Source organism: Lathamus discolor, chromosome 5 (assembly GCF_037157495.1).
Source record: "Lathamus discolor isolate bLatDis1 chromosome 5, bLatDis1.hap1, whole genome shotgun sequence".
Classification (NCBI taxonomy): Eukaryota; Metazoa; Chordata; class Aves; order Psittaciformes; family Psittacidae; genus Lathamus; species Lathamus discolor.
In genome coordinates this window covers 82011238-82027778 of record NC_088888.1, presented here as the reverse complement: position 1 = coordinate 82027778, position 16541 = coordinate 82011238, and the positions used below count along the sequence as shown (strand labels likewise).

The window sequence follows — 16541 nt, the reverse complement described above, 5'->3', positions numbered from 1 at the left end:
CTTCATTGCAGAACCATAGAATGAAAGCTTTTAATGCTCATTTGGCTTTGAAAATTGCATCACTATCTAGGCAATGAAAAATAATGGTCTCCATTCACAGTCAACAATGCACAAAGAAAAGTTAATTTTTGCAAAATGACTGTCATTTAACTTTGCCAAATTGAACTTACACCTGTTTCTTGGATGAATAGTTCCACTACTACAAAACATGGCCAGTGATTTTGTACTGCATCATCTATTTTACATTCGTGGTTGCACTTGAATAATTTTCAGAAGTCAAAATTATAGATATACAAATCTCTCATAAACTGAAATGAGAGACTGCACATCAATAGGGTTAGACATTCAAACATGACACTAGTTCATCTACTTAGAAATGGTATTCAACAGCAAAGCTTAGAGAAGGTTGAAGGGTTTATGTTTACACTCTTTATCATTTGATTTGACAAGATATTAGAGGGAGTTTGATGAATATATGTGTTTGTTCTTCTAATGTACTTGAAGTGTGCATTTAAGGATTTTCTTTTAAAGCTTGGAAAATAAGGAGGCAAGTGACTGTGTAGGAATTTAGCTATTTTTCATTCTTGTAGGCATTTGTTAGAATATTTTCTTGTGTTCATAATTTTGTTAATCTGTCAACTATCTAACAGCATATTTGTTCATGAGCTTTTTAATGCATGGTTTGAAGGATTCTCTGTCTAGTAAGTCACATGTGCATTTTTATTTTTTTTTCCTCTATAGATATAATTTCTCTTGATAGCATCGGCTGCTGGATCCAAATTTTTACCTGTCACTCAGCATTCTCTATTCTCACATTAATCTGCATTGTCACTGGTGTTAGCAATGTTTAAAGTCTTTCCTAGCCATAGCTGGGCATGAAGTGGGATTGTTCAATCTGTGGGGTGGGGAGGGGAGGGGTTGTTTTGTTTGGGTTTTAGGGGGGTGGGGGGGGTGTTTAGATTTTCTTTTTTAGATTTAGTCCTTCCCTGGAATAAAGCCAAACCTTCCATTAAACCAGCTTAAACAAAGTTCCATTACCTCCCAGCTGTGGTGAACGGTTATCACAGTTTAGCTAAGGACAGCTAAATTGGCAAAGCACTATTTTGTTTCTTCACATCTAACCTCTTGGTGGTACAAAACATTAAGACCCAGTGTTTATATCACCATATTAGTATTTCATGTTGAAATAGTTTCATTTGGTAGAAGTATCTAAATGGGTAGGATTTTTTTTTTTTATTCACATCAAGTCTATCGAATATTGAGGTTTGGGCTAAAGCTGAAAATTATTCTGTAGATGGTGGCTGCAGTTTTCTCAGAAATGTAAGAAAAGCAAGGCCAAGATGCTGTTCCAGTGAAGTGTCTTTGTTATCAATTTAATCATTTGGGCTCAGGAATTTAACCTGTGGCAGAAAGAACTAAACCTGCAGAAAGACATAATATAAAAATTCTAGAAACATAACCTAAACATAGTAATTCATTATTAAAAAGCCCAAGTTATTACTTATTAAAACATACTTACAGGTTTCTGTCCCCCTTTTCTCCTATTTTATGTATGATTTCCAATCTTATATATCTCTGTTGCATAATAAAATTTACTCATTCCTATTTATACGATTAAACTAGCTACTTCACTTAACTGATTTTACTTTTTATATTGCTTGTGCCAAATTCTCCTCAGTTCTATTTTTAATGTTTACATGAATGCTGGTGTAAGTTTAGGGAAAAAAATTTCTTCTATGACCAATTAATTTCTTGCTGCAAGCAGTGCAACCAATGTTGTCTCAGCACATGTGCTGAAAGTCTCATTTGCTGAGTGGTGACATTGAGCACCCTTTGAAAATGCTCCGTTATCATTCAAATGTCCCTTTGCAATAAAAGTAGTGTAACTATAGAACTCAAGTTCTTAAACCTTCAAGATTTAATTAATAGCCACAGATCCTATCGAGATAGGTCCAGATTATGCTGTCTACATCTGTGCTTCTGCAAAAAAGTTACTGCTTTGAAATGTTATTACATAACTTAGCATCCTTACACTGACCCTTAGCTTTGTTCTGCTTTCTTTCAGTTTAGAAATTTTATGAATGTTTGCCACCAGAGTGCAGTTAGTTTGGCTTCCAATAAAGTACCATTCAAACGTTTTGTGAGTAAGGACAGAAAACCCATTTAGTACATCAAAAATAGTCTATAAAAGTAATAGCACTGTAAAAACTACTTGGAACAGAGAGGGAAAAAAAAACTAAAGAGAAAAAAATAAAAAAAAAATCAGTTTTCTGTCCAGCATCTTGTAAAATACTGTTTGTTGTGTAAAAATGCTATAATCAGGCTATGGTGGGGAAAAAGGATAATATAAAATAGCACTTTTTGATTGTCCAGTTCTTTAAGTACGATTTGAACTATAAAACCCGCCTTGACTGTGCATGTTAATTTGTAAGTGATCAAATACTATTGGAAGCTAAGAATTTTTTGCATTTGTTTGTTTTTTCTGGCTATGTCCTAAAGCTAACTGTGGAGATAATGACAGTTATCTCAAACATGCATGGCAGTAACAGCAAAACTAGACTTGGGTGTAGAGCACATGACTCTGAATGATTTTGCAAAAGTGAAAGTATAGATTATTTTCAAACAGAATTAGCAGAAATTTTCAGCGAATTAATAGCTTCTCTAGCATTTAAATTCAATCAACATGTGGTAGTGCATTCAGGTAAAAGAATTTAATTAAAGCAATTATGTTGTGGTGTTGGTTCCCAAAAACTAGAGTTCAGTAGAAACCAGAAAGTCCATCCCTGCTTCTTATTTCCTTATTTCGCTTTTAAGATACTCCATTTAAAAAGAATTCACCATGTTTTTTGTTTGTTTGTTTGTTTGTTTGTTTGTTGGGGTTTTTTTTATGAACTAACATGCAAAAACATTCTAGAGTAAACTCTTTCTTTCCACTTTATATCATAAGTACAATTGAGTTTTCTGCAGTATTGCACATTGTAGAATCAGATTTTAACTTTATAGAGCTTCTATCTACAGGCAGTATTTCCAGGAAATAAAGGATATTTAGCCAAAGCAATATAGTTTTGATTTTGGTGACTCCTATTCTGAATTTATTTTTCTTAAGCATACTGTGATGAACGCCATAAGAAATGAAAGAAATAACAATAGCATTAAAAATACAATTTATATTGGAATAACTGTAGCAGAAAATAGTTTGCATATTGGATGTAGTGCCAAAAAGACAGCAGAGTCATATCAGGTGTATACATTAGTATTGCAAATGTTGCAGAGCCAGGCCTGGCGATAGCTCCTTTTGATGGCATCTGTTGTGCCTCAGGAAAACCAGAGATATTTTCTTATTCACAGTAGTTTCTACAGATTAGCTGTCCAAAGTGATTGTTCTCTATTGCATGCAAAAAGCAAAAGAGAAAGCACTGTAAAGGCATCTGAAAAGTTGGCCTGAATACAAATAGATTTTTTAAAAATTAGAAGCCTATCTTCTGCAGGTGAAATGCTATATCATAAGTATTTTGACCAGATTCTGATTGACTTTGACACTGAATTCAAAATAATGTACTTGCATTTTATGTACTTGGTTGATGGCAAGGGTTACGCAGTATTCCTAAAATGCTGTTTAAGTTCACTATGCAATATATACAAAATTCAGATGATTTTTTAAAACCCTGAGAAGGCAACACAAAGAACCTTTATTAGGCATCTTTATCTTTCTCTGTCAAATACGCTCAAAATGAATGGACATGTAAGGCAACTGAATTCAGACAAGGGAAAGAGGAATGGTATAGCATTTTTTCAGCTGACTAGCTGACTCCTAGTTTTTATTTCTTTCTTACCTCCCTGGATCTTTTTGATACCTCCTTCTATAATTTTGATAAACATTAAAGGTCTCTCATCTTCAGGGAGTGGGAGGGAAGAAGCAGGGGATGCTGGAGATGGGATGACCAGAAATGGCTAACAAGAGCTAAGCACAAGCTCCATGTGCCATAGCGATTCATGTGATTGTGTTATAACAGTTCATAATAACCAACTTCTGTCATTCTTTATAGGCCAAATTTTCTAGCTAGATTTTTTTTTAAAGCATCTCCTCATTGTGCAGTTGTTTTATTGAAATGTCTATAATAACTCTGAGATATTTGTCCTGAGTTATTTAAGTTAATTTAGAATTCAACAATGTTAGCAAGTAAATCAAACTCAGTCTAATTAGTATTACTTGCTACTTATATTGGATAGTGACTATATGTCCCACTGAGGTACTGAATTTTTGTTCTGCCAAGCACAATGTAAACAATCTAAATAAAGCATGTATGCATTATCCTGACAATTAGATTTCACAGTACCCCAGGACAACTTTTTACAACCCCTTAAACAAATCTTAATCCTCTTTATCTTCTCCGTGGAGAACATTCAAGATGAATTAAACATGCCTCCAGAAAACAAAGACCTAGTTATGAATTCCTGTGAGGAAGGTTAGACTCATATCTTGAACATGAAACTGAGACACAGGAGACCTGTGTTTCTAACAGTTCTGTTTCAGATTTTCTATGGGACTTTGCTCAAGTCTGTCTTGAAGGCATTTACCATGTATACATTTCAGCACCAGCTCATCAGGTGCTAGGTTCAGGGAGAGGCAGGGGTGCTCTGTGAGGGAAACCAAGAGACGATAAGGCATGCACAGTGGCCTTGCTAGCAAAGATGAAGTTCCACACCACGCAAACAAGAGCAGAGGAGGTTTATGATGGAAACTAGGCACAGCTAATATGCCAGATCACCAGGCAAGCCCATGGTGATGAGTCAGATCTGACATCAAGCCAGGAAGTCAAGTCGCAGCATCACAAGGAGAACCTGGTCTCCATGCAAGCCCTCAGTGATAAGGCAGGTCCTTGACCTTGGCACCAAATCCATAGATCAAGGCTCAGACAATCAGAATGTATGCCCATGCACAACCACAGCTGGTTCAGCTTAAATGTAGCTCCTGAGTGAACGGGCACAGATCCCCACCTCTCACAGTTCTTTTGACACTAGTCTGATCTAAGTTATGAAGTCACATTATATTGGAGCCTATAACTGAGCATGGGCAGCTAAAGCTGTAGAGGTGTGTGTGTGGTGGGAGTGCACTGGCTTACAAAAGTTTAGTCTCCAGATTGAATACCAAATTCAGAATGGAAGATATCCACTAGAGAATTAATTTCACACTGATCAGGAAATGCTAACGTGAATTCTTTCTGCCTCCTGTATTAGTGGAGTCAATAATTTAGCAAAGCATTAATTTGAGGTATCTCTCAGTTACCTGAAATGAAGTAAGGAAAGCTACCTTTCTTCTGAACCCTGAGCTTATGTATTGTACCTGTGTCCTGGGTTTAGCAGTAGCAGTCATTTTTTCTCCTTCTTAGTAGCTGGTGCAGCGCTGTGTTTTTGACTTTCAGCCTGGGAACAGCGCTGATAACACCAATGTTTTTAGTTACTGCTCAAATGTTTACTCTGACCAAGGACTTTGTGAGTCTCGTGCTCTGCCAGGGAGGAGGGAAAGCTGGGGGGAAGCAGAGACAGGACACCAGGCACCAGCTACTAAGAAGGAGAAAAAAATGACTGCTACTACTAAACCCAGGACAGCCTATTGTCAAATTAATATTCAAATACAGTTCTGGTCCTCCGTCCCTCCTAGATAGCTCAGGTTTTGATGGTGATAGCTGTGATAGCTTTGATTCTTAATAGATATCCTCATCCAAGGTGAGGAAGTAATGTTTTATCATGCCTTCAGATGGGGAACTCCTATTCAGAGAGGGACCTAAAACTGCATGCAGATCTTCCTAATTCAAGTGGTCAAAACATTAGTTCAGTAGTCTAACAGTCAGTGTTAAGCCAGTACTGCTTTCATTGCCTTGATCAGGTTTAAAAAAAAAATAAAAAAGCAACCGCAGATGCATTTAATGAGGGGACCAGTCTGGTCTGTAAATATAGCTACAGGCTCGAGCTTTTTGGGATCTTACCTGCTGCTCTAATTTCTCAATCTTAATGGAGCGGAAATATAAAGCTCTGAGATGCTCTGATTGGAAAAGTTCTGGGAAGGCAGGTGGATAAATTTGTAAATGCCTGGTGAATTGCTGTGAAAACAAGAGGCACTTGCAAACATTTCCTCTATATCTACTGTTTTGTAGGATATGGTGTTTAATTAGGCTTTACTTTTTAGGATTCACTAACCACTTTCATAATATTAATGTTCTGAGATTCTATGACAGAGTTCTCTCAGTCTTGATTTGCTCATAGTTGTATCTGAAAGTTCTTAAAGGCGCCATTTTGTATGATCAAAAAAGATGTTCCATAATAAAATATAATAGAGATCTGTTTCTAGTCCACCACTAAAAGCTGTAATTAGAAACATGTATCAATTAACATGCTTTGTTTCCTCTGTGTGTAGGTTTATACATCAAATCTCCTATTTCCATGCCTGAGAATTCACTTCTTATATCACCTTTCAATATCCTGCATAACTTAGTTCACATCTTTCTAGATTTCTGAATTACAGGATTTAGTCGTCATTTTCCTACAGGAAATACAATGGCCATCTTCCCTTTGCTTCAATTTACTACTTCTGGGAAGCAATTATTCTGCCTCTACTTTTTAATAGTTCTTAGTGGATATCTGATCAGCAGTAAGCCTGATAAATAAATATATAAATGAGCAATTTCTCTCATTTTTTCTTCTTTCTCTCTTATTCTGATGACTGTTACATCAGCATTCCCACCTTCTGAGCTCACTATCTCAACACTATCTTCACTCTCACTCTTTTTCTCTTGCTATCAGCTAAAATCACCAGCACAGACACTTTCTCCAGTCACCTTAGTGGTCAGAAAATGCTTAGTTTCTGTGCCTTCCCTGTGCAGTCAATCTAAATTAGTGCTGCAGGTGGCCTTGACCCCTCAGTATTATCATGGTTTTCACCTTTATGTCTGTAACATTAAACCTCATGCACTTAAATGCCAGCTTATTCTATCTTTTGCATCAGCCTCCCTCTTCTGTCTTGCTTTATGCTGAGTCTTTCTTTTCCTTGAGAAGGCCTTTGCAACAAGGCAAGAGTTGCTAAAGGAGACCTTAGTCTTAGTAGCATGAATGCACAGTAATAATAAAAAGGAATGGGAAAAAATGAAGCTGTTTCAGAAACACAGAGTACCTTGGATGAGGCTCTGGTTTTCTTTGGCTCTCCACTTCTTCTTCAGTATAACTCCTAGAAGATGGAGTTGTCTTCTAGTTAATGAAATACGTCTTCCTACCATGTTTTATTTAAAGCATTTTTCTGAATAACCATATATTTCAGGAAGCATTCCATTCATCATGAGAACACGTCTTCTTCTGACTTCTCATAAAAAGATTGTTTACATTTTCACTAGTTTAGTTGAGCTTTCTTCAAAATTGTGCGTCAGATTCTAAAATTTAAAAGTGATTTTGTTCTTTATGTTTCACATTGGAGAGCTGCAAATAGCCATATTCATCTTCAGTATGCATTAATAGTAAGTAAAGAGTAACAATGACTAAAAATTATAAAAATGCTAAGATTATTATTTTTTTCACCTAGTGACACATGCAGAAGTATAGAACATGAAACAAATATATGATTATATCATATGATGCATTGCTGTACACAAACTCTTTCTCAAGGAATAAACTTTAGTAGCTTCCATAATCTTTTTTGTTGTTGGGTTTTTTTTTAAAGAAAGGTTTTATTGTCCATAACAACAATTCTTAATGCTTTAATGTTCTATTTTACATTTTTATTTCCATGCCTGGAACAAGGAAAGGTTTGGGGAAAAAATTAGAATTGTAGTCCTATGCTTAATATGTTTAGTTTTATCACTTAGATTTTTTTCTTATAATGCATGTACAATAAGGAATCACTCATGAGAATGTATAAGCATATGTGATGTTTCATGAGTCCATAATTAATATATTCCTGAGTTGTTCCTTAAATACAAAATTTGGTACTGACCAACAAGAGTGCAGAAAACCAGACAGAAACACTTGCCTGCTTGCATGAGGGTTTGTTTTTTAAAACTTATGTAAGTAGCAGAAAAGATCTGAGTGTTTATTAAATGCATCTTGATAATTGCCTGAAGCCATGCTGATTTCTAATTCATTCTAAATATTGTACTGGTCATATTATTGATATGGTAGCATAATCCTGAGATTTGTTACAGGCTTTGGGGGGCATATTCAGACATCATGCAGTTATGTGACTGCTTGTGTGTTTACTTATTCTTTGTATCATTTAAAGAACTGCAGTGGTTTGCAAGCTTAAAATACAAGTTAGTTAACTAATTCCCTAAGGTGCTTATCACAGATAAATGTACTATTTTACAACAAAAAGGGTAACACGTATCTCTCTTAGCTATTCCGTTGACTATGGAATACAGAAGGGAAATGTTCACACATCTCTGTTAAGGTAGCTTGATAAACCTAAAGCATTATTCTTATTCTTCAAGCAGCAAGCCCATTTAAGGCACAGTTTGCTTGATACTAAATGAAGGACTCATGCATAATTCATGACTGACTAGTGAAAATATCTATGAAATATCTACTTCTGCTTCTGCCTACATCAGTACTGTGTCTTGCTGCCAAAAGCTTGAACAGTCAGAGGGTAGCTGCTGTGGGCTGATGAACTTCAGGGATACAAGGGCACAGAAGGGTTCTAGGAACATCCCTTTCTTGTCTGCCCGTGAAGAAGCAGGCTAACAAGGTTCTAATTTAAGAAGACATAATTTCTGTGTTGAAAGTCATTAGTACATCTGTCATAAGAATTAGTAGGAGCATTTTGACCATTGTTTGCTGTTGGCTAACTGTGGGGTGATGCCTATTATTTACTAAAGGAAACTACCTGCTTATTTTTCCTGTGTTCATATAAAAGGATACCACTTCACCACAGTCCTTCTCTTATACATAATCTTGTGGATGCTAAGAGGTGGATTTATCTTTGTACTGAGAGGATTTTAAAGGTCTGTTCACATGCAGAGTTCTGTAGTAAAGCTAGAGATCCATAGAATGGTCTCCTTGAAAAAAGGGTTTCACCATTTGTGTTTATTGCAGTTTGTCTTTAGAGTGGCTAGAGCAAATCTGTTACGAATATCATCTCCCATATGTTTATGTGGTTTTTCGGTGATGAGTCAAGCATGTATTGAACATAAACTGAATTAAATTAACTCATTTATTCTGTAAAAAAAAACACAGGTTTTACATTTAGGATTGATTGAATAATTCTATATTGTATAAATATGATTCTAAATGGGTGTTCTTAACAAAGGTGTTTGCAGAAATATTTAGTATTCTGAATTTTAATAAAAACCTTTCCATATTCTTTATTCTGAAGATATCCTTGACAGTGGCAATTCTAATCATCACTATTTTACCCAGAAATAAATTTAACAGTAGCTGTTCTAGAAGGGCATTATAATATCCACTGTCTGAAATATCAAAACTGTCATGTGATTAACTCAAGTTTACTAAATGCTGAATAGTACGCATAGAATCATAAAATAGGGCTGTAAAGGACCTTAAGATCATCTAGTTCCAACCCCACTGCCATGGGCAGGGACACCTCACACCAAGGTGCCACCCAAGGCTCTATCCAACCTGGCCTTGAACACCACCAGGGATGGAGCACCCACAACTTCCTTGGGCAACCCACTCCAGTGCCTCACCACCCTAACAGTCACCATCCTATCTAGTATGCTGGCAATGGACAAGTCAAAATAAGACAGGAAAAGAGCAAAATATGCATACCCATTCTCTTTTGTCTGTTGACTAAAATGCAGTCAAATTCAGAGTTCTACTTTCTTGCTTTGACAGGGAGGGTTAAAGAGAAGTTAACATCTTATGCTAGTCCCATAAATTTCTGTATCTGGTTTTCCAATTCAGTCAAGGGACTGATGCCTTTTAAAACAATTAATTTCCATTCATTTGTATCATAAATAATTGTAAATTAGGCATCAACATAGTTATTGTGATGGTAACAAACCCAGAATATTACCACTTACGAGACAGGAGAATCAAAACTAGTGTTGTGCCTCTTTTGTAAATACATGAATGCTACAGAATTCAGACTCAGATTTTGAGCATCTTTTCTAAAAGTTTTGGTTCAGTCTTTGATAAGGAAAGAGATAAACTGTTTAATTTGAAGGAGATCAACTGTTTAATTTGGCTTGTGTTATAATTTTGAAGCTTGAATCTCTACTGTGAGAGCTGAAGTTGTATTTAGCTCATGAGCAAACATAAAGTAATTTTTTTGTCATGCCTTTCAGTGCATTTGATTTCCTGTTCTAAAGTGATAAATATTATTCAAAGGGCTGATTCTGAAGTATTATCAGGTTTTGTTGAACACGGGAGTCTAATGGGTGGATAGTAAATAAAAGGGGAAGATGATTCATGCCATTTCTTTGTTGCTTTTTTTTTATTATTATTATTATTTAGCAACCCAGATCAGTCAGAGAGCTACTGGAATTTGCACTAAGCAGCTTATAACTCATGCAAGGTTAAGGGGATCGTGGCAATACAGTTCAGCTTTTCTATTCTAGGTCATGATCTACAAGGACTACCATACAAGAACTATGCAATTTTTATTTCCCTCAGAACTTTTTTTGACACATAAATTAACCACATTTCTGCTGCTCCAAATAAACTGCTTAGATATCATGCACATGTTATGGTGTGTAATCAGCTCATTTGAATCATAGAATCATAGAATAGTTAGGGTTGGAAAGGACCTCAAGATCATCTAGTTCCAACCCCCCTGCCATGGACAGGGACACCTCACACTAAACCATCTCACCCAAGGCTTCATCCAACCTGGCCTTGAACACCGCCAGGGATGGAGCACTCACAGCCTCCATGAGCAACCGATTCCAGCGTCTCACCACCCTAACAGGAAAGAATTTCCTCCTTATATCCAATTTAAACTTCCCCTGTTTAAGTTTTAACCTGTTACCCCTTCTCCTGTCACTACAGTCCCTGACGAAGAGTCCCTCCCCAGCATCCCTATAGGCCCCCTTCAGGTACTGAAAGGCTGCTATGAGGTCTTCACACAGCCTTCTCTTCTCCAGGCTGAACAGCCCCAACTTCCTCAACCTATCTTCATACGGGAGGTGCTCCAGTCCCCTGATCATCCTCGTGGCCCTCCTCTGGACTTGTTCCAACAGTTCCATGTTCTTTTTATGTTCAGGACACCAGAACTGCAAACAATACTCGAGGTGATATCTCACAAGAGCAGAGTAGAGGGGCAGGATCACCTCTTTCGACCTGCTGGTCATGCTCCTTTTGATGCAGCCCAGGATACAGTTGGCTTTCTGGGCTGCGAGCGCACACTGCCGGCTCATGTTCATTTTCTCATCGACCAGCACCCCCAAGTCCTTCTCCACAGGGCCGCTCTGAACCTCTTCTTTGCCCAGTCTGTAGCTGTGCCTGGGATTGCTCCAACCGAGATGTAGGACCTTGCACTTGTCATGGTTGAACTTCATAAGGTTGGCATCAGCCCACCTCACAAGCATGTCAAGGTCCCTCTGGATGACATTCCTTCCCTCCAGCGTATCAACTGAACCACACAGCTTGGTGTCATTGGCAAACTTGCTGAGGGTGCACTCAATCCCACTGCCCATGTCACTGACAAAGGTCTTGAACAAGAACAAAGATTTTTAGGTTTAGGTGATGTGCTAGGTTTTAGGTTTATGTTTAGGTTATGTTTATGTTTTGTGCTTTTCATCATGTAAATTAACAAATATTTTGGAATCTTTGGTTCTAAGTCCTGCTTAGATACCGTGATGAATGGTCCAATTTAAAATACAGAGACAGGCATAATCTGGAGACATAGTATCCTAGACCTTCACTATTTATCCAGTGTTTTTCTGTTTTGGATAGTAAATTCTGTTGAATAATGCTGATTTCCTATTTCAGCAAAGGGAACTGTCATCTGATAGGTGAATGAAATATTAAGGCTCTACTAGCTAATTCGATAGAGAGATAGACATGTGTAAATAAAAAAAGAAATACTGTCTTATACAGGCTATATTTAATTCTAAAAACTGAATAACTGTGGGTTTAATTTTATTTATGTAGCAAAAAGTAAAATAAAATTAGTCTTACATTTTAAAAGCTATGGGGAAAAATTCCATTTTTACGCTGTTAATATAATATGTGTAACCATTAATTACATGTGAAAACACACAATCGATCTTACACCCCAGTAATTTTGAAACACCTGAACTCTCCCCCCTCCACACACTGCCTGAAAACTCACAAAACTAATCATTCCTTTAGGGCTGGGAATGTATTTCCCAGTTCCACCCCAAAGGGGCTTAGAACTAGCATTGTAAAGTCCTGATCATAATTGTGTAATGGAAAGCCTGAAATAACCTGAAGTACCACCTCACTAATGTGATTCTATAATTCATAACCTGTCTAATTTGCAACTAAAAGTCAGTTATCAAAGAATACATTTGTATAGTTAACATTGTTAACCTCTTAATTTTCCTCTTCTCTTAGATTTGAATTACAGTTTCCTTTCAAATAAAATTCACTGATGAGATACATAATGGTTTTCTACTTTAATTTTGCTGTTCTGATTGCTTTTACAGCTGTCGCCCATTGTCTTTATATTTAGCCCCCTTGCAGAGTCCTTGCGGTGGAATCATTAGGCAGATCAAAGTATAGTCCTAATGTTCGAACTCTTCCAACTACATTAGCCTCTTCGTAAATTGATTAGGAAGAGCATTGAGCAGGAAATGGCTATCAACATGGCTTATATTAAGAACAGAGCTAGTGCTTCAGATGTGTTGTTTATCATCTCTCTGAGTGTACGTAAACACTGGCAGCCCTGTCAGTTCATTAGAAATTGTTTGAGTCTTAGTAGACACTGACAGTGTTGCCATGGAGTCATACTTTGATTTTACAGCAAAGCTGAAACTTATTTCCGGATAATAGTTGAGTTAGAAAGCAGAGAGAAAATGAGAAGGGGTAAACAAAATTCCAAACTGCCTATTTTTTAGATTTGATACCTACTTCTATCTTTCTATATCTATTACAGAGATAATAGTGATGTTGTTTGGGGCTTGGATGTTTGAGGTTTTTTTTTTTTTTGGATGGAAAAAATATAATTAAGAATTCAGAATGGGGATTATTCTTCAAGGAAAAGAAATCAAGTGCTATTCCACATTACTCTCATTTTCATGGAAACAATGAGGTCTTTTAATATGTGAATCTCCCTAATGGGTCTATCTTGAAATTGTGCCTTTATAGGGGATAACAGCTCTGTTACTGCTTCATTAGCCTGCATCCAGCAGTTGTGATTCCCAAAGCAATTTGCAGCATCCTCTTCCTTTCATTGTCACATTTGATAATTTTAAAATTTGCTCTGAACATACAATGATGTCTTCTTATGTTCAAATTTCAAGGTATAAGACAGAACATTCAACAATCCCTGTTAAGAAACTTGATCAGAATCTGACTGACAAATGATACTGTTAATGCCACGCAATTAATCCAGAGTTGAACTGCATAATAAAGAAAAGACTACACTTTCTCTTAGTTAGTGTCCTGTAAATTTCTGTTTTACTTCAAATGTATTATTAAACATTTTTGTTGTTGCTGTACTGTTATCATCATACGATTATTTAAAGTATGCAACACAACTTCATTTCATTCTGTAATTTCTCTTACTAGTGGCTAGCATTCAGAAGCTTCCTGCTGCATCAGTTTTAACCGACATCAATTTCCCCATGAAAGGAAGAAAAGGAATGGTTGATTGGGCACGAAACTCAGAAGACAGGGTTGTCATTCCAAAAAATATCTTCACCCCTATGTCAACAGGTAAAAAAGCATATCAGCACATTAATTTTCTGTTAGCTTTAACAAGGGAGCTCAAAAACTTTGTCTCATAAGGCCACTGTATGATACAGAAGTAATTTTGTCCATCTTCAAAAGAAATCCTATGCGCAAGAACGTACCTATGATGGCATGAGGAGACTTGAAATGCAGCTCTGCTGAGCCCCCTGAAGGTGCTTCTCTGCAACAGACTGATACATTCTGAAAGGCCACCTAACTTCTACTAAACGATGCTCATCTGGCAAATTACCATTATTTCAGATACAGCTTACAAATACTCTTGCAGTGCAGATATCTGACATTAGAGAATTTATTTGCTAGGCATTAAACTCTAAAGACAGTCTTGAAGGATACTTCATTATAAAGGTAAATGAACTAGCGTGGACATCAGTACACAGTGATGGATTTTCTGAAAATTTTGGTTTCAGTGGTCTAAATCTTTTGATATTTTCCTGACAGTTACGTCTTTATGACAGATGTTCAGAATATAATTCAGAATGAGGATGGTTTATTTAAAATAAAATTCCTTTTAGAAAGATAAATGGTCTTCACAGTTTTATATTCTGATGAAGGCTTGGAAAAGAGCGTTTAAAAATCTTTTCTTCCTTACTCTTTCCAGAACTAGATGAATCAACTGTATTTGTACTTGGAGCAGTGCTATACAAAAATTTAGAACTCATTTTGCCCACTTTGAGGTAAGCAATTTCATAAATACAATATGAATTATAATATTTCAGAATCATAACCACGCTGCATGTTGGGTTGAAAGCAGACAACTAAGTCTGTCCATATTGGTATTGTTTGGGTTTTTTTTTCCTGTTAGTTAATATTTTTTTCTTTCCTGCATGCTTGGTCATTTTTATGATGGATAGCCTTTTTATCAAATTAGTTTAGTTTATATTTTATGTAGTCTATATTAAGCTTAATTACAGAAATGTTTGGTTAAAAGTATGCCCACTGATGTACATTAATGTTCAGGCTATTTACACTTGTGCTTCAAACTACTGTTTGTCCAATTAGTGAAGTGATCTAGTAATAACATAACCTGCACAGACAACTTTAGTTATCAACCTACATTTACAGATGTTTCTAGTAGTAGTTTTACAAGTACATTTTCAGTGCAAGTTCTGTTCAGAAGGCACAGCAGAGCTGTTGAGAGGATTGATTTTAGAAACAAGACATGCATGTGCCTGAACAGCTGTTGTATGTCAGTTATGAGGCCGTACACATACATAAAGAAATAGGCAGGTATCTTGTTTCACTTTTTCCTGTCTGTACTTGAAAACAGAAAATTTGGAAATAAACACCACCTCTTCTCAAATTACTGGTTGAGATTGTTTCATAATCCATTAATACTATCTTATTTCACATTAGCAATAATATGCTAATGCGAAATAATATATGCACCACTGGTCTACTAATGTCCTTTTATGGTAAAAGAAATGGGTGCAGATTATGTTACAATAGCTGCTAATGAATTCACAATAATTAGAAAGGATGGTAATTAGGAAACCACCAAATCACCTTTCTCTACTTTGTTTAACCAGAACTTCAGGATTTGAAACAAAGGATGCTACAAAACAGGGTTTTGCCAAAATCTGTTGGAAAACAAAAAAGACTTAGTCCTAAGAAAACAAACAAATAATCAAACAAACAAAACAGACAAAAACACCTCCCAGTAAAGTTCAATGCACTTTATGATGAGTAGCTGCAATGCTGGCGAGAGAAATCTGTCTGAGAGCACAATTACAACAGTGCTGTCCTGGCAGGACTCCTGGAAGCCTGGGAAGTGCTGTTGAGAGCCATCTTTGCTTAAGGCATGATCCACTTCTGAAATGTCACTAAGCCCTTTCCATTTGTTGTGACGCTTCCTGAAATTAGCCGGGAAGGGATGTTTGTGACAGGTTTTTTTTTCTTCTTTTCTCCTCTTTTCAACGAAACAGAGCCAAACGGTTATTTGTCATGGTTTAACAAGGACACTATTGTAGTCAGTCTTTTTTGGCAGATCTTAGAGCTAATCTGCCAGTCCTTGGAGAGCATTGAGGTGGTTGTGTGCTTTCAGATCTTAATTTTGTAACGGACAGGTGATGATCACAGAATCACAGAATCCCAAGGGTTGGAAGGGACCTAAAAAGATCATCTAGTCCAACCCCCCTGCAAGAGCAGGGTAACCTACAGTACATCACACAGGAACTTGTCCAGGCGGGCCTTGAATATCTCCAGTGTAGGAGACTCCACAACCCCCCTGGGCAACCTGTTCCAGTGCTCTGTCACTCTTACAGTAAAGAAGTTCTTCCTGATGTTAACGTGGAACTTCCTATGTTCCAGTTTACACCCATTGCCCCTTGTCCTATCACTGGATATCACTGAAAAAAGCCTAGCTCCATCATCCTGACACCTACCCTTTACATATTTGTAAACATTGATGAGGTCACCCCTCAGTCTCCTCTTTTGCAAGCTAAAGAGACCCAGCTCCCTCAGCCTCTCCTCATAAGGGAGATGTTCCACTCCCTTAATCATCTTTGTGGCTCTGCGCTGGACTCCTTCAAGCAATTCCCTGTCCTTCTTGAACAGAGGGGCCCAGAACTGGATGCAATATTCCAGATGCGGCCTCACCAAGGCTGAGTAGAGGGGGAGGAGAACCTCTCTTGACCTACTAACCACTCCCTTTCTAATGCACCCTA

General features: G+C 37.0%; 1 protein-coding gene across 1 annotated transcript in view; it reads left to right on the top strand.

The window, feature by feature from the left end:
* Window positions 1–16541, top strand: part of ADGRB3 (adhesion G protein-coupled receptor B3) — a 478713-nt gene that overhangs the window by 255601 nt on the left and 206571 nt on the right. Inside the window, exons 13-14 of the mRNA XM_065681454.1 lie at window positions 13696–13842; window positions 14477–14552. Coding sequence (XP_065537526.1) covers window positions 13696–13842; window positions 14477–14552 — 223 coding nt within the window. The remainder of the gene's footprint in view (window positions 1–13695; window positions 13843–14476; window positions 14553–16541) is intronic.